The 24,281-nt window shown below is 34.9% G+C and overlaps 1 protein-coding gene across 1 annotated transcript in view; it reads right to left on the reverse strand.

Moving 5' to 3' along the window:
- Nucleotides 1-24,281, reverse strand: part of ABCA13 (ATP binding cassette subfamily A member 13) — a 211,677-nt gene that overhangs the window by 129,668 nt on the left and 57,728 nt on the right. Inside the window, 9 exon segments of the mRNA XM_055705974.1 lie at nucleotides 709-1,038; nucleotides 2,283-2,397; nucleotides 3,229-3,529; nucleotides 5,587-5,763; nucleotides 11,255-11,345; nucleotides 12,320-12,433; nucleotides 16,839-16,978; nucleotides 18,715-18,892; nucleotides 23,284-23,448. Of these exon segments, the coding sequence (XP_055561949.1) occupies nucleotides 709-1,038; nucleotides 2,283-2,397; nucleotides 3,229-3,529; nucleotides 5,587-5,763; nucleotides 11,255-11,345; nucleotides 12,320-12,433; nucleotides 16,839-16,978; nucleotides 18,715-18,892; nucleotides 23,284-23,448 (1,611 nt within the window).

Consider the following 24,281-nt stretch of genomic DNA (forward strand, 5'->3'; position numbering starts at 1 on the left):
CTGACCAACTGACACTGAAAAAGCAACCATATTTTTTAATAGTTTATGAATTATTCCACCAGGTTAATTTGGTATGTGAGTTATTTTGAAAGAGTGAAGCCATAATGTGAAATACGGTTTGCATTGTATGATGGTGTATTTGATGACCCAATCAGGGATATAGTATATTAAGACAATGCAAAGACATAAAACAGCACATGGTGTAAATAAAACAGGAAAGGACATGGAAGAACTGACACCAAAGAAACATATTACCTCAGACTAGCTATATGTATAGCTAGATAAACACTAGACAAATTTCCAATCTAATCCCCAATTGTACTCAATAGAGGATCAATCACTAGTTTTTGTCCAAACAAATAATGACTTTCAGGAGTGGCATGTCACCAGGTGTGCTTGAAAGTACAGTAACATTAAAAATTTTTTGACATCAAAACGTAAAGAGAACTTCTGAGCATGAGGAATGCAACCTCCTTATATTTTCTGTAGGTTTACAAAATTTCCTTAAGAATTTCTTTTTTATTCCTCTGTACGTTCAAAATATTTTCTCAATTTGGTATTTATTAATTGACTTATTTCCAGTGAAACAGAAAAGCAAACAGAAACCTGGGGAAAAAAATAAGTGAATTACAGTCTAAAGTTCAAAACTATGGAAAACCCACAGCATGATTGGAGAGGAAAAATTAGAAAAGGAAAATAAATATTTACCATTATAATCTGGCTGATGAAACTCAACTGGTTCTGCAAGACCAACAAAACTATGTAGGGTAAAAAACTGATCATATATACAAGGCTGGCACACAGAGCTGCTGTGTCAGCACTGCTAAAAAATGCTCCCAAAAAATAGCTTAACATAATAACTGTAGCTCCAAAATCCAGGAGAAAAAGGAAGATGAGGAAGCCATTGCTATAAGCAAAGATACCACTTGCTTTTAAAATAATGGCCAGAGCACAGCTGCTTATTGTGAGCACAATGACATTCTCCAGAAACCAAGCAAAGAAATGAACGGCTGGATGCACACCCATTGTCTTCATATACTGCAAGACAGCACAGCAAAGCAAGTTAAGGTTAGGAAACAAATTTTCTTCTTCTCTTAACATGTTACCACCAAGACACTACTAGCTCCTGAATGATGTAATTTTCCCATTAAATTACTACTTTCTTCTCTCTTTTCCTGTGTTACCCCTTCTGCTGCTTTCTCCTGGAACCACGTTCTGAGCAGGGCTGCCTCTGAGCTTATCACATATTAACATGAGGAATACCAGTGCTCAGGCACAACCCTTATGCGTAGGTTGCACCACCAGATGTCAGATTACTGGGTCCTCCGGTGAGGAGTTCGCCTTTTTATACTCTAAAAAGTAGTGAAGGTATCTACAGCGCTGTATAAGCAAATGTTTTTTTCCCAGCCTGTTGCTGAACTAAAAGTAACATATGGATATGTTTGTAAACCTTTAAGTATTAGCATGCAAATAATAATTTAGCCAGGTATGATGTATTACCCTTCTTTCTTTTTTTTTTTTTTTTTTAAAAAAAAAAAAAAAAAAAGCTTTTGGAAACAAGCCAATGCTACTTATGAAACATTTTTCATATGATGATGAATATTAAGTTTATTAAGTTGATTTAATATTTTAAAGCATTTTTAAAACAATAAGGCCTATATTAGAACACAAAGTCTAGAGAAATTAGATAATTTCCCAGATTAAAAGAAGCTTACTCTAGCAGTCTAAAGGCCAGTATAATTCTTCCAAAAAAGTATATTTGTCCATATAGAAAACTTATCATAAACCCCCTGTCCTTCCATATGCTTAGCACATGCTAGGACTAGCCTTTGATATAACCAAATAATTTTCGCTTTTTTTCTGTATCATCCTCCCTTATATTTCTGAGAATTACACAATATATGGAAAAAAAATAATTTGGTATAGGAAGTTTTATCATTTTAGACCATGTATAGAAAAACATGAAAAATAATCCCAAATAAAAATCATTCTAATCACAAGGACTTTTCCCAAAAAACAGTTTCCAGCTTCACGTTTTATGGATGTTTTGCTTGTTGCTTTTTGTCTCAGAGACAATACTTGCATATTAAGAAGACTGATGCTTAAACAATGGTTGTGAATCTGAGTTGGCAGGTAGAACTAAAACCTACTGCTCAGAGGAAACAAGTGAAAACAAAGCCAGCTGGATTATAAATACATAAACATACTTCAAAGTTTAAGTTTTGTATTACAGTACACTTTAATACATACATTTTATTTTCAGAGGCTAATCTGCCTCTTACCTCTTCTAGATGAATTTCTCTTTCATAAACCAGTTTGCGAACCATGCCAGCAACTGAAACCATCCATGTTAACATCATCATAAGCGGGAAAAAAAACCCTATATTGTTCAAGAATCTATGAAAGAACATATATGCAGAGTTATTAACCCCCAAAGGTAAAATACTTTTTAGCAGAATGCTAATAGATTAATACTGGGACTATTCTCAAAGTATGCACAAATAAGATCTGACATGAGTAATAAGGTTGATTCTTGTTCTGGTTAGAATTGCTTATTTTTCATGGAAGAAGCTAAATATATGTATTAGTACTATAAAGTTTTATTAGTATTTGTCAACAGTACAACTGATGTAATCATTCTTCAGGGCTCCATTCAAAGTTAAACAAAGTTCAGGTTTGTTTCTACGGCAAAATAATATATTTGGACAGTAGGGAATACCAAGAGCCAGTCAACTTTTGCTCCACTTTAACAGATATATTACCACTAAGTTTTAATTCTAATACTCAGGATGTTTGCATGGTTTTACAAAGAACATTTCTACACTATTTTTTTTTCTTCATCAACTTATGCTGTATTATAACACATACCAGGGATTAATTTACAGTTTGTGTACAGGACAACTAAGGATGGAAAGTGGGTTTCTTAGCATAATCTAATTTAGTTGCACCATATTTTGACACGGTCTCTGTCCAGCAGACTACTCCACAGTATAGCCACCAACAGCTCATCAGGGGTCATTTGCCAGACAGAAGTTGCATAATCTGTTGTGGTCACAGCTGTTAAACAACATTTGCTATGCTGTAACATCTGGTATTGAACATACTGGTTCAGTCTTGTGCTGAGATACACACATTCACCCACTACAAAGACCTAGTAGTTTCCCAAGTCCTCTAGTATTAATCTAATAAGGATAATATACTGAATTAAAAAGCTGAAAGTTTACTTACAGATCACTGGTATGACAAGGGTAAGGCATGGCTTGCACCTGAATGGATGGCTCTAAGGTATTTGTCCCAGTCTGTGCTGAAATAATTGCCCTTTCAATCATGTCTTGGAGAGGAATAAAGATGTGGTTGTATTTAAACCCATCAGCTGGCAATTTCTGTGGATGAGATTTCCACGCTGGGTTTTTAATCAAATCTGTTCTCATGCTGTAGAGAACACTTGTTCTAATTGTATATGAAATGTGTCGTGGAAGGAGATTGCTAGAATCTTGTGTCTTGTTCTTTGGTGTATCAAAGATGATACCTGCCACAAGAAGAAAAAGAGCTTCATACCCAAGCTTACATGATTTATGCCATTTACACAGCTAACTCATGGCCAATTACCATATGATAGTAGGATACATTCACCTTTCATGGCAGGCCTCTAAAATTTCTTGACCCCCCAACACAAGAATGGTAGGTTTCATAGAGACTTAAATTTTTTACATTCATAAATATGAAATGTAGAAGATTATTCACATAATAAATGTGTTTGCAACAACCATTTTTATCTGAGAAAATTCCTTCTCAATTTGTTGCTTTGAATTGCATTTTATTCTTTTTATATCCAGATTTAACTCGTTCTTTGGGACTGATCTCAATTCTACAGTGAAAGCAGTAGCCATAAAATTTGTCCATCAAAGGATAACAACCCCTGGAAGTGGGTGATAAAGTAAACAGTACCAACACACTAAAATTTACTCTGATTTTTAATTTCTGAATCAATTTTAAAACTTCTGTTTTAGCACAGCAGAATTTGCATGTTTATTTTCTCTAGCTTTGTGTAAAAAAAAAAAAAAAAAAAAAAAAAAGCAGGTGAAAGCTTAATTGTAGATGAAAAGATGAAGATACATCTGTACCAATACAGCAGATTGGTTGGTATTTTCTTTCTGGATGACCCAGATTTTTTAAGACTTCTTGATGAATGTAAAATTTTGACCTTTTTCCTCTTCTGTAAAGCTTATTTTTTCAACTGACCAATCTCATTTTCCTATTTATGCAAAACATTTAGTTTCCCAAGACATTTCATGAAGCTATGAAACTATAAAAAAAGCAAGCAAAGAAAATTCTGTTTATTCTGTTTTAGTTTTATACCTTACTGTGGAAAGGTAAGGCCCAGATATGCCTATATCTGAGCATGTAGTATTGGCATATTGGACTCATTAGGTCCCTTAAAATGCCATTTTACCGATTTAAGCATATAAAGAGATTATAAGGCCACAGTACTGAAAAAAAACTCCCAAGAAATGTTAGCTTATGTTAGCATATGACCCTTCCCTATGTAAACAGAAGCAAAATGGATCTAGAACTTGACAATTCAGTTTTTGAGGGTCAAGATCTATCCATCTCTTCCCCTGAAAAGGCAAAAAATTTCACCCCCTCAAAGTACTCCTGAGAAATTTTCCTTATATCATGGTATGGCCTGTCGCTTTTGTATTGTTGGAGGGCGGTCATTTCCATATTCTGCAAATGGGGGTACTGTGCAGGTTGTAGAACAAACATAGGATTCCAGACTAAGTAGTTTCATTCTCTGGAACTGTTTAGACATGTCTTTTCTTGTGTACTTACAGGAGTCTGGGGAGACAATAAAAATCAACAGGGGGGAAAAACATGGCACACTTTATGAAGACTTAAATGGGGCTCTCTTTTGGAAAGGCTAGATGCAACTTAAAACATTTTATGCAAGAAAAGAAAGCATGTGCAACAAGAAAAATATTCTTGTCTTTTAAACTTCTGTACAGTTAATTGAATCTCATCAATAAGAATATAATGCAGGAAAAGGATAGACAGTAGAATCCCAGGGAAGAAAAGAGATATATCTGTTGCTTAATAATTTATTTGCTTTGAATAAACAAGCTAATTTCTCTGAGGTGTTGGTTTAAGAATAAAACTTACCAAAAAAAACCCCTTCCTTTGCTTCATTTTGAAAAAACAAGAATATAAAAATTAAAATTAGAAAGGATGTAAACTATGATCTCATCATAATAATTAATCAAGTCTCCTTAGTACTATACAATTTTCAGCTTTTTTGTTCTATTTTAAACATTTATGACTATTCTTTTCAACATTTTGTTAGAAATAACAGACTTCATGGATTCGTTTGGCAATTCCACAATTAAAACAACATAATTAGTCTTTACAATATATATTACAGCATTCAAATGTTAGGGAATACCTCTTAAGGTAAACGTATTTTATTTTGCCTGTATTATATGTGTTTTAATACATAATGTGAAGCTGTGTAAGTTTAACCTACCTTATCAATAAACATAGACAACTACAAAGTCTGATGTCAATATGAATTTTAATTAAGGTACTTACTAGCTAAAAAATTGTTTTGCTGCATGAGTTCATGAGCCTTCTCCTCCAATTTCTCAACAGAGTCAAAAGGCTGGAAACGGTCCAGTAACACACAGGAAGAGATATTTACTACAAGCTGTGACAACAGGTCAATCTGTTTACTTGCTGAGCTGTTAAGCATCTTGTTCATCATAGTTTCTAAGATGAGGAAATAAATTTGACTTCCTTAGTTTTAATGATCAGAACAGAAAGGTATGTTCTCAGTTGCACATCCTATAAGAGTAAATACCCTTTGTATTAAAAAAAAAGGAAGAAGTTTTAAAACCATAGGAATTTTAGTGTGAACTTGTGGAAGCATAGTTCATGTTTCAGTGGCTTTTATAAGTCTTCAGCTATGTCTTCCCTCAATTTCAGAGCAACAAAAATGTAACAAATTCTAATAAAGTTCTAGAAATAGACCACATCCTTGAAGCTGCAGGACTTAACATTTCCCGATCTTTCCGTAACTACTCACACAAATACAAGTTACTATACTTCAAACATCACAACAGAGATCTTTTTCATCCAGCAATATATTTGCTAGTTCTTTCCTTGACACTGCAAATATCGTTGTATAGGGGGTAAGAGTTTTGACTCGAGCTCTACATTTAAAAAGCATCTGAAAAAACCTACAACCCCTCTATTTTTACTTTGATCCTTTCTATGGATCCAGAATGAATGTATACCTTAAAGCCTGGTTCCCAAAACTGCTGACCTTTGGAGGAATTCAGATCTCCATACATTGGTAGAGAATGTAGAGAGAGTGTTATATTCTTATGTCTGAGAGAACAACCAGGATAGCATGGTCTAGAAACAGTCTTAACTCATCTGGATTTAATGGAAACATCTGAATTTCTCAGGTAATAAACAATATTATAAAACATCCAACACAGATTTCCATCATAAATTTTTCAAGATTCACTTGGAGATATAGGCTTTAAAAAGGATAGGTGATGACCTCATTTGATAACAGTGGTGACAGATAAATCTGAATCATCGATGTTATTCAGCATCCGTATAGGGAAATAGGAAGGTAGATAAGTGGGAAAATGCATGGAGTAGTCTGAGGAACAGACATGATTACGAGTGAGAAAGGATAAAGAACACAAGAAAAAAGTTGAGGAACTGATAGTCTAGAACTCAGAAGACAGGCAAGCAAAGACAAGGTGAATTCATGGGTTGAGTGAAAACAGAGCCAAATGTAGAAACTTCAAGTCTTATTTACTGCTATCCTTGAGGAAGACAACAAAGGAAATATCTGTGCTGCTACTTTTTTTGCAGCATTAGAGAGAATAGAATATTCCTAACATTAAGTAGTAGGGTTAAGCTTTCATATATATATGTATTCGTATATGCCTATGTGTTTGTGTGTAACTATATATAACCCTATACATATATATACACACACAAAAAAACCCAAAACCACCAGAGATCTCTTTACCAGCTGATCTTTGAAAGACCTTAATTTGAAATCAGTAATTAACCAAAACACCTTCTCTCTTATGGATTAAACTATTGAACATTTTAGCATAAGAAATACCAACTAGATTGCTGTTTGCTTGGAGTATGGCATATTTAACTGTTTCTGGAAGCAAAATACTGTCTTTCACAATGTGCATGAATTTCGGTACTCTAGTATAGAAATAACACATATATATGAACTGATACAATCCATAGGAATGTTTTAGAATGAACATCTATAGAATTGCCTATCTTGTATTTTTCCCATTTATAAATGTAGGAATTACAAATAAAAAACTCAGCAAATCTGTTTTTACTATTATCATCATCATACTTCGTTACATACCAACTCAGCCCTCATCTTCCACTTAGCTTGTTTAACTTATGATTAAGTTACTGGGAGAAAATATTTCTGGTTTATGTAAATCTACCAGGTAGAAGTGCTATTTAAGTAAAAGGTTGCAAGATTAATAAATTGTAATAAACCAGCAATGAATGAATTTAGGTCAGAAATTAGGAGAAGGTTTTTAGTTATCAGACTGTTTTGGTGATGGCATAGTTTTCAGTGGTGATGATAGAGCTATTTGTTTCCAGCTTTCCATATACACATAAAACTATTTCATTTCAATGAGGGCAGTAGAGCTGTAGCATGGAGGAAAGCTGCCTGATTTTTTTCTACCCTGGTTGTTACATCCCAGGTCACAGGTAGCCCTCTATAAGGGAAATCCCTGTGAAAAACATATCTGGGAGAAATCACAGAAGTAGTACAAGAAAGAGACTCAGCAAGCAAGAATCCAAAAGAAGACCCTGCAGCACAGCTGCCTCCCAGTGCTTCTTGAAAGGTTCATAAGGACTGTGGCCAGCAAGGAGCTCACAAGCTCTTGTGGAACAGAGTTTGTATAAAGTTGGCTGCACCCAGGAAATGACTGCAGATTACAGAGTCAGAAAGCAAGCATAGAGGAATAGAGTTGCCTTGCCAACACAAAGCTAGCTTAGAAGGTAAAGAGTTTAAAAAGAAAACCACAAACTTTTTTGCCCTCAGTTAAATATTTATTTTGTTCCAGGTGAGTAAAACTGGCACAGTAACCCTGAAGAACTGTTTTAGAAATTGATAACTTTGCGAGGTCTTATGCATAATAATTTTATAGGGGTTGGAAGAGTGCTACATCAATCCACTCTGTGTCCCCAACACTTTGCAGCAGGAATAGCAGGGTTAATAAGATGTCACTAAGACTGTTAACCATTTTTATAGCATTGTGGAAAAGTTAAAAAAAAAATACAAACACAAACATCTTGGATTTGAGCATAATTAGAATTTATCTTAATGTGAGGGTAGATGTAATAAACCAAGGGAATGTTTGCTTTAGTTAAAAGAAAAATACATAATCACACAGATTAGGTGACTTTAGAAAACCTCAGCTTTGGATAGAAATAAACAGATTGTGAGTGGTAAACCCAATAACATATATGGATTCGTTTAGGACTTTAATTGGATCCAAGTAAGATAATTACAGGACTAAAAGTAAAAAGCTGATGCAGTATAAGAGTAATGATTAAAAAAAAAAAAACCCACACATAAGAACAGAGGTTTACAGTAACAGCTGCACATGATTATAGACTAATAAACTGAACAAAGAAAGCATACAAAACCAACACAAAAATAAGAGGGCATAGTTGTTTTTCAAAAACCAAAATGACAAAGTGAATCTGTAAATATAAGTGTAATCAAAGTGTAAATGCAGAAGAGTGCTTTGGCACCTTGGACATATCAGCTTGACAAAGGCATAAATGCTATTGCTATAGCCCATATTGATTTGCATTTTTTTATATGATGTTAATTTTCTTGGCTGTATTCCATTAAAATAAAGAAATTCTAGTTTCATAAGCCATTCTACTAAAATGATTTCCTGTACTCACCATCCAAGACTGTTGACCATTTATTACATATTTTCACATACCCTTAGCTCTCATAAAAATCTATAGCTTGAGAAACACATGCACATGTGATGATGTTGTCTGCAACAGTGAAGATAGACCTGATAAGTCCAGAGATCTTGATACCTACTTAATGAAATATTGTTTGCCCGTAACCTATCATGTAGCTCCCAGTGTTAGATCCAAACAAAATCCATCTCCTACTCAACTAATATATTGAGATAGTTATATTTCCAGCAGGCCTTGTGGGCTGAGAGACTTGCTCTTTCCTCCCTCTTATCTTTCAAACTATGTGGTTCTGTGTGTGGGGTTTTCAGTTGTATTGTGATCCAGCTTCACCATTAGAGGTGTGCTGTGCCTGACCCAGACTAGACAACAGTTCAGTGATTAAGAAAATCTTCCTGAGATGTAAGGAATTCAAATTTGAGTCCCTAATCTAAGGAGGATACTGAGCCCAGGCTCTTACTTTCTGGCTTGAATTCTGGGCAACATGTGCCATTTTTCTCAGTGCAAGTAAGTTCAGCTAGTCCTAGCCTTCAAACAGAGCCAAATCAAGGCCAGTTTCAAATAAATCTCACATCCTGCATGCAAAAGAAAATCCAAGAACTTCATCTCACATCAACCATGACAGAACCAGCTCAGGAAAGTAGTACAATTTAAGTGAAAAACACTTCATTATTTACAATCTCTCAGGAGCTTTTGTCTGTCTCCTGTGGAAAGGCAGGTACAGAAATCCAATAAAAGCTGCACTTCAGGTACATTTATTAGTTTATTTTAGCTCTAGACTAAAAAATCTTTGACTGTAGAGCAGACTTCATAACCTATATTGCTGTAATGTCCATTTATTCCAGCACTGAGGGCCACACAGCCCCTTTATGGGAGCTTATGGGAGCTCATCACTTCTCTTCTCCAACAAATGACTGGAACAGATTTGTGTCTGGTTCATAGTTATCCTAACACTCATTGATAACAAACTACACAGATCGGTCCTCTCTACCACTATCCTCCTTTAGAAAGCACCCAGTTCCCTTTGTATATGATGCTATACTACCTGTTACTGGATTTTATCCCACTTTTCTCTCTTTCTGGTCCTCAAAATCATGAACTTTTCTTAAATGATGTTAGACTCTACATTGGTATGGACAATTCCTTCTGGCACATGTCAGCAATCATTTTAATTATCATGCACCTACCTTACTGACAGCAGGCCATATTGATTTTTTGTCACCTACCAAATTCTTCTAAAAGTAACTTGAATTTCCAACGTTATCCTGTCTCTTCTTCTCCTTAAATCCCTGTATACCCAAAATTACTCATCATAATCTCCACGTCCTCCATTATAAACTGTTCCCCTTGGGATACCTGTCTGGCCCTGGAGGACATACTCTCTACTCCTGGAGGTCTGACTACCAGGGCTCAGCACCAATGCAGGAAGGGTGCATGGCTGTGACCCAGGGGGACACTGCTGGACAGCCCTGTGCAGATGCCCAAGCCAGGGCCACTGCTTTTCCATGTTGCACAGAACTGTGGCTGGGCCTGCCCCAGGCTGCAGATCTCACCACATCACAACTTGGCTGTGGACCTGGCCATGGACCTGCCAGTCTGGACCCAGACCCCCTACCCACAGGGTGATATCCTGGCCTGGCCTCAGCATCACCCCACATGGCCCCACTCAGCCATGCCAGGGGCTGGGTCTGACCCTGGTTAGTCTCTGCTGATCTGAACCCAAACTTGCCACCCTCTGATTTTAATTGTATCTCAAGCTTTTCTGAGGCTTAAGGAGACTACATGAAAGTAATCCTCAAATAAAAGGAGAAAAAAAATACAGACCCCTTTTGATTAAACACACTGTATCCAATCTCATTTTCTATTTATTTCCATTTAAAGTATATAGATTTCCTTCAAAATCTGCTACAAAGATTTACTACTAATGGAACTGTGGCTACTGGGATTACTTCTCCCTACTCCTTTTAAGTATAGCCCCTGTGTTTATAACTCTCCCATGACAGTTTGCCACTTCTAACTTGTTACCAGATTTTTGAAGTCTTTCAATATTTTGAAATGCAAATTAACCATTCACTCAGAAGAAAAAAGACAATTAGAAATATTTGAGACTAACTGAAGAAGAGAATTTAAAGTCTAGTACTTTAATACTATTTAAGTAGATAAAACCTTCAATTACAAGTGAACATAGCTCTAAGTTCAAGTTAAAGTCTTATAAGCGTAATCAGTACATGTACTTTTATGTACATACCGTATACTTGCATTTTTTTAAAGAGTTTTTCCATGTCAATATCCAAATTCGTTTCTAGAAAGTGCTTTATGAAATTGCTTTGCAGTGCTTCCTAAAATGAAAAGTGTTAGATGTTACATCAGGTTCATTGTCTCTAAAGAAATGTAAAATATAAGTATGCATTCATGCTCAATTCTATGACCAAGATTTCCTGCATAACACTGGAGAAGTCACTTAGCCTCTCCATGTCTTCAGTCTTCCCCTCTTAACAGGCTAACTCCAAATTAACACTAGCAATAGCAAAATAAATATCTTAAAAGAACTGGCATTTGGGAATTCCTTTTACATTATTTTAGCTTCATTACTTCATTTGCCAGGTTCTAAGGGGGGAAAAAATTGCTACCTCTACAAAAGCATCCTGAGATCTGCCAGTCTAATGAATGATTAGTGACATCATTCCTTAACTGAACTTAAAAGTAATAGCTCAATTGATATGTATGGGCCATGACTGGATTCTGCTTTTTTCTTAAAGTAGTAAAAAAAATACTCCTAAAGTGTAAAATTTTCCTGAAGTGTAACAGCCATGCATGTTTTCACAAGTCAACCATGGCAAAACTAAATTTTATTGGGGAAAAAAGGAAAAGGACACAAATATGTAGAATGGGGAAAACCCCAGTAACAAAAATGCTCTTTATTTTTAGTCAGTATTTCCTATATCAGGGTTTTTTTTATCAGTTGCACACATTGTTGGAAAATAGCAAGTGATAAACAAGCAAGTTCCAGAAAATATTTTATTTCCTACAATCTTACATTTATTTTAAGTAACTGCATAAAGCTTTTAGGTGTACTTATTTCCCTTATTGCCTGGTAATACTGGATATAGTGAAGTAACATTGCTTTTAAGTTTTTTCACCTCAGAATTTTTTCAGTATCACACTGTAGGCTCATAACCTAAAGCTAATCTGCCTCTTTTTCAGCTCTTTTTAAACCTGACGCCAGATAGATATGCAGTTTTACATGTACAGAAATTCTGTCCAGGTGACATAGCAAACTGGAAAATAGGCAGCCCTCCCACAGTTCACCAACCTGCAGCCGTGAGACTGTAAGGACATTTCCACTGGTTTTAAAAACCTCAGACATCCTAAGCCATGTCTCAGAATAAGTCTTCAAGTTTTCCACAAAAGCAAAAGTGAAATTAGCCTGGGAAAAAGAATACATGGAGACAAATGAAGTAAAAACTGTGCACAGCAAATCTTAAAAACGGGAAAAACTGGCATGCTTCAGATCTTCTGCAATTTCTTTCCATTTCACTTTGATAGTCAGCAGTAAGGATATCAATGTTTTCATTGTCCTACTTAAGAAAAGTATTTGTTGCAGTCTCGAGATATCAAGTAAATCAAAGAAAATTATTCCTGCAGCATGTATGTTTTCTACTTGAAGTATCATAAAGACCTCTATTTTGTAATGTCTCTTTCATACAGAGTATCATAGAGGTGTTTCAGAGAGACAGGAAAAAAAAGAAAAAGAATAGGACATACTCAAAAGAAAGCCTCTACAGAACTTGTAGGTCTTTTATTCAAGCTACTTTGACCAAATATAAAAGTGAAAGCTGGAAGCATGGTGTGGGCAATAAATTGAAGTGACCAATAAATCAATTTCAAAATACTCTCACACAGGAAGACTTGAGTATAGCAACATAGTCTCTGTCCCAGTCGAACCTAAGCTACAATTTCTCTCTTAGCCACTAGCAAACAACGACCATTTTTTTCTAGCCTGTTTTAAACAGATCACAAGTATACTCAAGTTTAGAAAACACTGCAGTATCTTTTTGTTTAAATTGGTGTTATGAGTCACAGAAGTGCATTTAAGAACAATCCAGCATTGTTATTATGGTAGAGATCATGACATTTCCCAGCAAAGAGTGTCTGCAATGAGTTGTAAACTCCAATTTGGGACCATACTATTTGCAGTAATTCCAATTGAAAGCAAACAATTTTTGCCATAGTATTTTAAGTGCCTTTTGCTAAATCTCACTCCTAACACAACATAGGAAGACCATTCGTGGTGATTCTTTTCTCCTGTTTGTAGGACAGAAGACCCAATAAGACCCTTGCAGATAATTTCATTTTTCTGAAGGAATTTATGCACTTAACTTCCATGACATTCCCCATTCCACTTTCAGAGAGAGAGTGATCCTAAATGTTAAACTAAAGTTTGGTGTCAAATCAACTAAAAAAGTTCTTCTGTTAACAAACACAGAAACCTCATGGACTGAAATCCCAGGCCTGACTCTCAGGATCATGTAACTCACTGTCCATGCATGATGATGGCAAGCAGAGGGAGACCAGAAAGGCTGCAAGCGTGGCAAACAGCCAAAATAGGAGAGTGCTATTTCTGCAGCCCAGAGCAAGCACAGGTCACACTGGAACACAAGGAGATCAAATTTTTGGACATCATTTGAAACTGTTATATCAAGCATCTTGTAAGATCTGAGCTCTACGCTTAGTCCTTTTTGACTTGATTCAGAAGAGATGGGTTTTTTTTTTATTTTTTTGCTGAAGTCACTTTCAAAGAGCTACAGTAACCACAATGTGCTTGTATTCGACCTCTTTATACAAACTATAGAAAACAAAATTACTGCAGCAGCATGGATTTTTGGAAAAGGTGAACCTTATATAATGTATAGGCTTATTTGAAAGAAATTAAAGTCAGCAAAGGTCCTGGCAAGCCTGGCCCTTGAGATTTTGGAAGCTGCAACAGTATTTGTGGGGAATATCACTTCACTGACATGTTGTTCAGTTCTTCCCTATACAGCCTTTACTGATTACAATAGGAATCAGAACGTAGGGTAAGGTGAATGTATAATCTTACACGTTATAAAGCAGCCTCTGTGATTTTGTATGCTAATGACTTGCTGGACTTAGATGTTTAATATAAAGTCTCTTCAAGTTCTCTTCTTCCTAATCAATGAAGGTTCATTAAAATAAATATTCTTGGTAACACCTAGACTGGATATTGCCTTTGATTAAAATTAGAGCTTTCAATATCACCTATGGTTTTGTCTGGATTGAATATGTCTAAGCCTCTTCCTGATGTAAGAATAAATAAAAATGGTATTTTGAGCTTATTGAACTGCCTTTATAATTACATCTTTTAACAGGCTCACAAGTCAAGTGTGCTCCTGCAAAGCTAGACGTGATAAGTTTAAAATAAGAACTTACACAACTCATTATCAATTTTTCAAATTATACTAGACAAAAAGACAGGAAACTGAACTTAATTTGCTAGTTTCCTTTCTTTCATTTCTCAATTGTCTTGCTACATTTATGTTTTTTATATACATTCTGACTGTTCCAATTACAAAGAAAGAGTACAAGGTTGTCCTAATGTGATTGCCCAAGATCAGCTCAGAATCTTTTGAAATACCAAATAGTCTCATAAGAATAGCTCCTCAGTTGCAAAAAGTACAGTTGCAAAAGCAAGGATCAAAGACATCACACATGGTCTTTGAACTCCTGGATGTCAGCTGTTACTGAACTTTTTTGCTCTCAGTCAGCACTACAGCCTGTATCTGTGATAGTCACTGTTATTCTACACAGTAGAACTGTTGACTTCTCAGAAGGTAGAACCAGCAACCTCACAGTTTAACAAAGAATCATCAGTTATACAGTCTTGAAACAAAACAGTCATATTAAAAACTTCAAGAACATAGCTTAGCTTACAAACTTTAATGTTCTTTTTAGCTTTAAACAGCTACTTTTTTTCTTCTAGTAAACAGCTGCCATGTGGTCACATAGTCTAAAGGAAATTAGAACTTCTGTCCCGATTTCAGTAGATTTGGCTGTGTAAGGGCTTACAGGGTTGGGTTTTAGTAGTTGTGTTCGAGGTACCTGGAACAATACTTTGCACTTAAATTTTATTTCTGTTCAAGCAATAGCAGATAGGCTTCTGTAATAAAATAAATTAAAAACCTGTTGAAGAAACTTTCCTACTACTTTCATATTTGCACATAAACAGATACATCCATAACTGCTTGTTAGATCTACAGGTTTAGGGGAAGGGTGAAGATGTGCATAGACAGGTTCCTGAATAAACTGATGGAACTTTTGTGAGCTTGAGAATACATAATGAGAATGAGAGATTGTGCTAGAGGCATCTACCAGAATCTTTGTATTGCTCCAGAGTATTAAAAAACAAACAAACAAAAAAAAAAAACAAAACCACAAGCAAACTTCATTGTTAACTGTATTATTCAGTCTTAATTTCAGTAAAAGATCTATAGGGGAATACGGCATATTTCAGGATATTTATCTTTTCTACACATATTTTTAAGAATGTCATTTTGATATATTAATTGGGAAAATAATGTGGAAATGTTCTCAGTGCATTATTCTAAATATCACTGTAACATAGAATATAACCATATATTCAAAACAATTTGGGATTTTTATCATTTCTTACAACTTATTCTTTGTGGTATTTCCATCTATAAACATCAAGTACAGCTTCATTTTTAGCTGACTAAAAATTTAAAATTAATTATACTCAACTCCAGAGACAGCCCATTGCCCAAATTAAGTTATTTAACAGCAAAGATTGTAATCATTGAAACCTTATTTCCAATTCACAGCAGAAACTATAAAATTTTCTAGTATCTACTACCTATGTATGTGCTTTTCAGCTTAGTTTTTTACTATCTTTTTAGAGTATAAATCAAAATACCACAACATATTCCATTTACACAGAATATAGTTACCATCACATTTAAAGTTACTACAGTCTTTTTGTGTACTACTTACAAGCAGTAGTGGTTTTTTTCTACATTTTAAATTAATCTAAGTTACCATTCTTGCAATAAGTAATATTCCAGGTTAAAATAATACATTTGCAAGATAAATGCAAAATTTACACAGAACACTAATGTGTATTTAAAAGAAGTCATCATTCCTCCTCTTACAGAAGTACCTCAAAGCTAGTCATGAACAAACATATCATTGCAGATAATCATGCTCAAGACAGAGTACCTACCATACCAGAACTGCGGAGACAGCAAAATTGTTGAATAATATCAAGTCACCAGCATCCACAAATATGGCAGCTCTGCTATTTACTGGCCATTCGTACTACTGGCGTTAGAAACATAAACAGGAAGGACGTACTGTAGGTTGGCTTGTATTTTTTTCAAGGCAGCTCAGTGACTCCCTCAGAACAGGCTTTCATTACTCTGGTGTCCCTTCCACACAGCTCCCTATGCTGCCCCATTGGAGTTCCCATCATAAGAAAATGTTGAAGGCAAATGCTTACTTGGAATATGTATATCCTACACCTTGATACAGCATGACACTTCTGCTAATGTGTTCTTTTTATACAAGGTTTAAGGGACTTTAAACAACCTTCTGCTTTTCATGCTGAAGTGAAACCACTGTAACAAGAGATATACTAAGCTTAAAGTAGGAATAAGGTGAGAACTCCAGGGGCAGGGTGGATCCAGTTTTCTAAAAGGCAATTATCCAATTGTTTCTACCTACCCTGAAAAAGTGGACCTTTAAAATGAAGTACAAAGGCAAAATCAATAAACAGAAATAGTGTTTCTTTTGATACTTACCTTTTCCATCACCAGGTCAATCATGTTGATGTTTGAATTGTACAGTATCTTCCCATGTAATAAAGGTTTCAGGAAAGTCCATAGCAAAGCCCCATTAGAAGACTGCAAAATCTCCTGATAAAGCTTCAAGCAAAATGGAGCTGCAAAAACAAAGACAGACTCACATTTAAGACATACAACACAGGTGAAGTTGGATTATTTTATTTTTTCTTTAATTAAAAGAAAATCTTGGGTCATAATTTCAGATCTGCCTTAGCACCATGACAAATACCATCCACCTGTCACTAAGTAACCACTACAGGTCCCTGAATAGAAATTGTTTAACCGCATTCTATGATAGTGTTGAGGATGTAGAACTCTAAACATTAAGACAAGAAAAAAAGAATCAGAGTCCAAAGGGCTTCTCACATTTCTGAAAAGCAGTCTATGAAGCCCATCTATCCTAAAAGTTGAATGCTGAGGGAAGTCACCTTAAAAAAAAAGATGGACTAACTCCACACTCTCTGTTCTGTAGCTTTCTACTCCTGCTTAAGAAAGAAGTAGGAATACAAAAGTACCTTCATAAATACAAACTTTTTTATTTGTATAATTTCATAAGAACCTACCAAAAGTACGGGAAAAAATTGGCATGACACTCAACTTCTTGATTTGAAAAATCTAGTCAATTCACTTTTCCACTCCTTAACCAAAAAAACATGTTCCTGCATCAGATGGAGCTATTAATGCATTAGGGTGCATGTCATTCAGAACTAGGATGCAAGGAATATCTTCCAAGATATCCTGCTGCACTTGCACTCAAGTAAAGACAATGAGTTTCCTGTGAGAAACATTTAGATTTTTATGTCCAGTTCATGTGTTTGGGATGGTTTGGTTTTGGTTTTGTTTTGGTGGTTTTTTTAAATTTATTATGAGTAGATTTAGAAACAACCCATTTCTAGCACTATGAGGAATTATTAAATAGTGTCATTAAGTCCTCAAAGAAGACAAATTATTGTACATAATGTAAAACTAGGCCAAAAACATCTAAATTCCTGCCAAAAGTTAAAGAAACAAGTGTCAGAAATGTATCAAGAACACCAAGTTCTTTGCCCAAAAACAAGTTCTTTGCCCAAATTTTTACTTACTTCAAGGGAACAATCATTACTAAATGCAATCATTGATAAATGACAGAAAAGAATTAAGAGGCTCCAAGCTGACCAGTCAGAAACATCAATATGCTAAAGACACAGAAGACTACCTGAGTTTGCTGCAATTTTCAGAAAGACTTTGCAGACTATAGAAACTGATAGTTCATAAGAGTCATGATTTACAGTCACAGATCCTTCTCTAGTGACACTCTATCACTGTATTTTTCTCTTGCACAGGGCCACCAAGGCACTAACAATGTTATTAACGATACTAAAATCAATCAGTGTAAAGTCAAATGTATATTGAAGAAAGGGAGAAAAAGGTGATCAAGAGAACAGGAGTATTAACTATTTAAAAACTTACTTTATCCAGAGGGCTTGCATATTTTACTGCACAATAATACCACAGCTTTGTGTTCACAGCAGAAAGGCATGTAGCAATAAATTCTTAATCTTGTATCTCAAAGATATATTTTTAACACCAAGTGCTTTAAAATTTCTAATAAATATGTCTCTAAGACAGAAATAGTCTTGTTTATTATTTGCAAAGATAGAAAACAACCAGAATCGCTTGTGTCTCATAAACAATTACCTTGTAGCCATAAAACTTTTACTGATTGACCCTCATGCTCCCGATTACAGTGTCAATTGAGATGTCAGCTGGTATATAAATATTTCCATTTTAGAGGGAAAAACTTCCCTACACCCTGAATGCATACATGCAACTTGTGATTGATAGTTTTTCTTACTTGAGTCTTCAGGAATGCCATATTTTGCCTTATTGTCATCCAAGAGTCCCATGATTCTAGGCATGTCGATGAACAGGTTTGCATTGCTGAAAAATGAAGTTTCTTCTTTGCACACTGCCTTGATTACAGACTCCAGGGATCCAACAGCTGAACTTCTGAACTGCCCACCTTGCAAGAACTAAAACAAACAAACAGAAACACAGATGAATCAAAGTTGCTTTTAGTAGCTTCAGGGAGTAGCCCTGGTGTTCTCTCAATATCGGCATCCAAGGAGATTGACAAAATTAGTCTGTTGAAACTGCCTACAAGAATGAGGGCCTGCTGTGCTGGTTTCTGTTCTCCTTATCACCTTCATCATGGAGGGGGGTGGGGACGACACAACAGTAATGCAGTTTTAATTTCCAGGTTAAGACAGTAGTATAGTGTACTACATTAAACTCTGAAACATTAAACTTTGAAAAATACTCTGTATTGCCTAGGCAGAAAAGGAATGAAAATATCAGGACAACTGCACTACAGATTCCTTGATTGTAACATCAGTTTTCACAAAGTCTGCTCTTCTGACAGACTGCTGCTATGTCACAAAGCACTAGAAACAACCAAACCCATCTTCCATATAATGTTTGCAGTGAAAACAGTTGATAAGAACAAAAAAGATATTCAAATGCACATGCCCTAAAAGCCTATTTTTCAAGTATGTCTTTTAATTTGTTAGATGTGCTTCTAGTTTTTGCACATCTTGAGTCATACCAGCATTTCTTATTGCCATTTGCTCATGACTAGCATATGTCTAATAAGGAGAGCGATTGACTACTTTTATGGCTTAAGCACCATCATTCCATTCCCCACATTAAAATTAAATAAATAGAAATTAAAACCAACTTTCTCCGTGCAGCTTCATTTTTCAGCTAACGTGCTCAGTTGTAACTGGTATCTCATGGCGGGCTGTACAGGTGCACAGTTCTGAGAGGATATAACTGCAAGGCAACATGCTTCTAGAGTGTAACTGAAGGATGCATTGGCCCGCCTGATAATCATCACTCTTGCAGACACTCGTCAAGAAAAACATAACTAGATTATCAGATATCATTTGAAGACTGCACAACTGGCAAACAGAAAAAGACACTGATATGTCAAACATACACATTTGACACTGAAATTTATTAGCATTTTTATCATTGGAGATTTTTTTTAAACAGAAGAGTCAATTCTCAAAGAGTACAAAAAGAATGAATTACAGACAATTTAAAGATTGTACTGTTAGAAACAGTTTATCCTGATCAATGCATTTACTGAAGTGCCAGGTGCTTCTTTAGTATTCCTGGAGGAATATTAGAAAGTGTTATTTAAAACTCAGTGTTGGCTGGTCCCAAAATCTGACTTTTTGCATACAGTTTCAGCTTATAGCATAGTAAATAAATAATATGCAGATTTTGTAATACCATCATCTACAGCTCTTGAATGAATCTGCTGGCATGGACTTTACTGGAGGAATAAACTTTATTTATGTACAATGCTGAATAAAAGTGGTTTTGAATCTATATTAGTAACTATTTGCACTAGAAGGATAAATGAGACTTATTTCAGTCAAAAAGCACAAACCTGCTAATTAATTCCAGTTCCAATCAAAATAACTTGAAATTCAAATAATGAATATTTATGCAGTAAGCTGCCACCAACAGACTGAATCTACTTACTGTCTTTCAACTAAATATCCACTGACTCAATAAGATATGTTTTCTAAAATTTGGCTTTGATAAAGTAGGAGAACTATATAGGATGAATGTTCACAAAAAGTTGTCTTTGATCCAGTTTTTCTAGTTTAAACTAGATGAAGCAGGCTTGTAATCAAGGCTGATGAATCTAAACAAGCAGCATCCTACAAAGTAACCATTCAAGTCAGTTGCTCCAACAAATTCATGGAAGAGGAAGGCTGGTACTGAAGATTAGAAAGCTATCTGGAACTGGATTCTCAAATGGAGTAAAAAAACCTCACAGCACAGGGGCTTCTGATGTAATTGGACAGCTGTATGTTTAAAAGAAATATTACGTATAAAAACAAATTAATATGGAGTAGTAATATCAGCTATTCAACAAAAGAATCCTGTAAGTCATACCAGGTTACAGCTCACACGTAAAACTAAAATAAAATTCAGAATCATTACATTAAGAGAGAAAAAAAAATAAAAATTAATTGTAATATTCCTGGAAAACTACAAGGAGGTTAAAGATAATTCAAAGTTTGATGAAACCAAAGTGCTACAGGAAACAAATGCAGAGAAACAGATATTCTTACTTGTGGGTAGAGTCATAAACAAAACAGTCTTTATTGTATTGAAATTGACAGAATCAGGGGAGGGGTGAAGGCAAAATTGCTGATCTGGTTAAATTATTTTTCAGAAACCTGTCAAATTTAGATGGCAATATTTGAATGAAAAGTAGAAAATTCATCTATACTCAAGAACGGGTGACACAACGTTCCAGTGAATAATGGATATCTCATGACATTTAATAGGGCAAGACATACAATAAGTTGTGAATACAATAAGTAGTGAGCAGTTAAAGGCAAAAATTATGTGAGCAGTAGAATTTAATATGGCCTTTTATTACAAAATATGTAGCATATCAATTCAACTTCACATTTTACAGATATTTTAAATGTATTTCTTGCTTTTCATTTTGTCTTTCAGACAAAAGTCCACATCTATAATTGACAATTACTTTATTACTTCTTTCACTATAGAAGCAATTTAATTTTTTTAAATCAACTTCAAACTTTTTCCATTAGAATTTAAAGAAGACAACAACCAGTCTTATTCTATGCTGAAATTTTACATATTCTTACTTTTAATAGCTTTACATACTTTATTTGGTAAACTTCCTAGGTCACTGAACTACTTTGCTGTTGGTTATCCTGAAAATAAAAACCCTGGAGGAGGGACTCCTTGAAAATAGAAGAGAATATTTAAAGGTGGAAAGTGTACAAGCAATATTTGCACTTCAGAAGCACACTTATTGAGTAGCACAAGTTTGGCCACTATAGAAAAGAAGGAAACAAAATAATCAATAATTAAAGGTATGGTTGGAAAGTAGAAGAAAATCCAGTTAAAACTGAAAAAAAGAAAGGATACTTAAAAATAAACAAATTTTACTAGTCTACAAAACAAAAAAAGTTACAGACAGTAAAGCCCTTCAAAACATCAAACATCTAATTTATTAACAAAAGAAATAGACACTGATTTTTTAATCCTCCACAATTTATTAGGTGACAAAAAAACCCAGCAATTTCTCAAGAAAAAATGAATTAACTAAAATTAAGAAAATAAAGATTGTTTCAGAAAAAGTGACCAAAAAGGTAAGATGTGAAAAGGAACAATTCCAAGGTTAAATCTATGCTATATTACAGGATATGTGTTGCCATGGCGCAAAGATTAAAAGTGTGACCAGATGGCCCTCTGCTGTTCAAGTTGTTTTATTGCAAGCTTTTTTTCAACAGGACGGACTGAGAGGGTCTTCTACCAAATAAGCAACTTTGTGATTTCACTCAAAAAAAAAAAAAAAATCTGTTCGAAGGAAAGTCTGATACAAGCAGAAATGGGTTAAGGAAAGCAGAAAGGATGTAAGCATCTGATGAAAGCCAGCTTTCATTGTGGCAGCCAAAGAGCTACCGCAAATAAAAGAGGATAAAACCCAAAACTGATATGCACAGAACAGCATTTTACAACATGCCTCTCTGTCACATAAATTAGAAGATCTTGAGAAAGATTCATATCAGTAGGGAAAACAGTATTTACTCTGTACTGTATTCACAAACCAGTTTGTACTGTTTACCACTGAGGGATTTTTTTAAAGGTTTGCAATTTTAGAAACAGATTCAACCCTAAACTTTCCACACAGAAAAGCAAATGCAGCAGGTAATGGCAGAGAGGTCAGCAGGTCATCTTATGGAATTGTACCCTACTAAGAAACGGAAATCATTTTTCAGATTTAATTAATACTAGATCCACCACTGCGCTAGCTGTTACAGATGCCCACACAGCAGCTGCCCTTAAAGGCAGGGACAAAAGAAATATCCTCACTCACACCTCATGCCACTCTTTTTAAAATGTCAAGAACAATTATCACACAAAATCCTTAAAATGACAGAAACAGAAACCCATGGCAGACACAAGAACTGCACATGCTATCTTGATAAAAACAAAGCAATAGTCTGCTCATTAAAAAAATAAACAATATTAGCAGAAAAAAATGTGGCTATCTCCAAATCACAGATAATACATCTTATTATTATTCAGTAGCCTAACACCATTTTAACTTAGGCTATGACCTTGTAAGTTAACCAAAAAAAAAAAAAGAGATGACAGAAATAACACCTCAATAGTCTCAAAATTACCACAATGCTTGAAGGAGACCAAAAGAATCTTCCTAGAATCTATGGACTCTCTTCCCTCTAAGTTCTCAACTTTCTGGGACACAATTTCTGTTAGTGTTCCTCCTTACTAAGCACGCATCATTACCAAAGCACCTCACAATGGGAATTAAGTTTGCATATTAAAATCATACACATACCTGTTGCAATGCAGAGATGTCAAGCACACCAGTGTTTTGTACTCCCTGGAGGAATACTGGAAGGTTTTCCATGACATGATGGGCTTTATTGAGAAGCGAGCTGATACTAGAAACCACATCCAGTAGCATGTTTAGTATGTTGCCTATCTCAGATGGTACCTTAATCTTGGAAAAGAAGGGAAAATTGGAACAATAAATTCCAATTAGAAACAAGTTTTAACCTTTCAATGAAATACTCAAAATCATTCAGTACTTTTCTAAAACTGATTATACAATGTCACAGCAAACTCTGTTTAACAAGGCTAATTTTCATTTAACTCCCCACTTACTGTCAAATTCAGCTAAAGAAAAATTCTCTTGTAATGTTAGAACTGGCCTGTGACAAATCAGGAATTAAAAATCCAGAGAACATGTTTATACTTACTAAGCTGAAAAGAACTCTCCTACTAAGATGCTAATGGGATCTGCAGCATCCTGCCCCCTTGGAAATCAGTGTAAATGAGAACTATTCCTTCAATAGGTTCAAGATGCGTAATGTACAGTTTAATATATTAAAATAATTATTAAATTAAATCTAGCAATGACTTTAATTGCTTTAGGAATCATAGTAGACAACAAACTTTCCTGTCACACTCTTCCTCCCTTTGCCTTTTACCTAAAATAATTGTGTATATTTTATTCCCTACTTGACAGCTCAGTTGGCTAATTGCTTTTTCTACTGTGCAAGTTTTGGCATTATTAATTTTCCCTCTATTTCCTTTGTTGTTATATGTTATTTAGATGATACAGTAATACAAACTGATTCATTACCTCTCTATGCATGATAATAAAAACAATATAATCTTATTATATACTTTCAGCTGCTTCCTGTGATTATCTTTAAGTTATCCACCTTTATTTGACTTGCTACTATAATAAAGTCTGTGCTTAATTTTCTTCTCAGCCCTCACCTATTTTCACACATTAAATAAAAAAGAAACTGTAAAAAAACTTATTCA

This window comes from Falco cherrug, chromosome 3 (assembly GCF_023634085.1).
Source record: "Falco cherrug isolate bFalChe1 chromosome 3, bFalChe1.pri, whole genome shotgun sequence".
NCBI classification, from domain to species: domain Eukaryota; kingdom Metazoa; phylum Chordata; class Aves; order Falconiformes; family Falconidae; genus Falco; species Falco cherrug.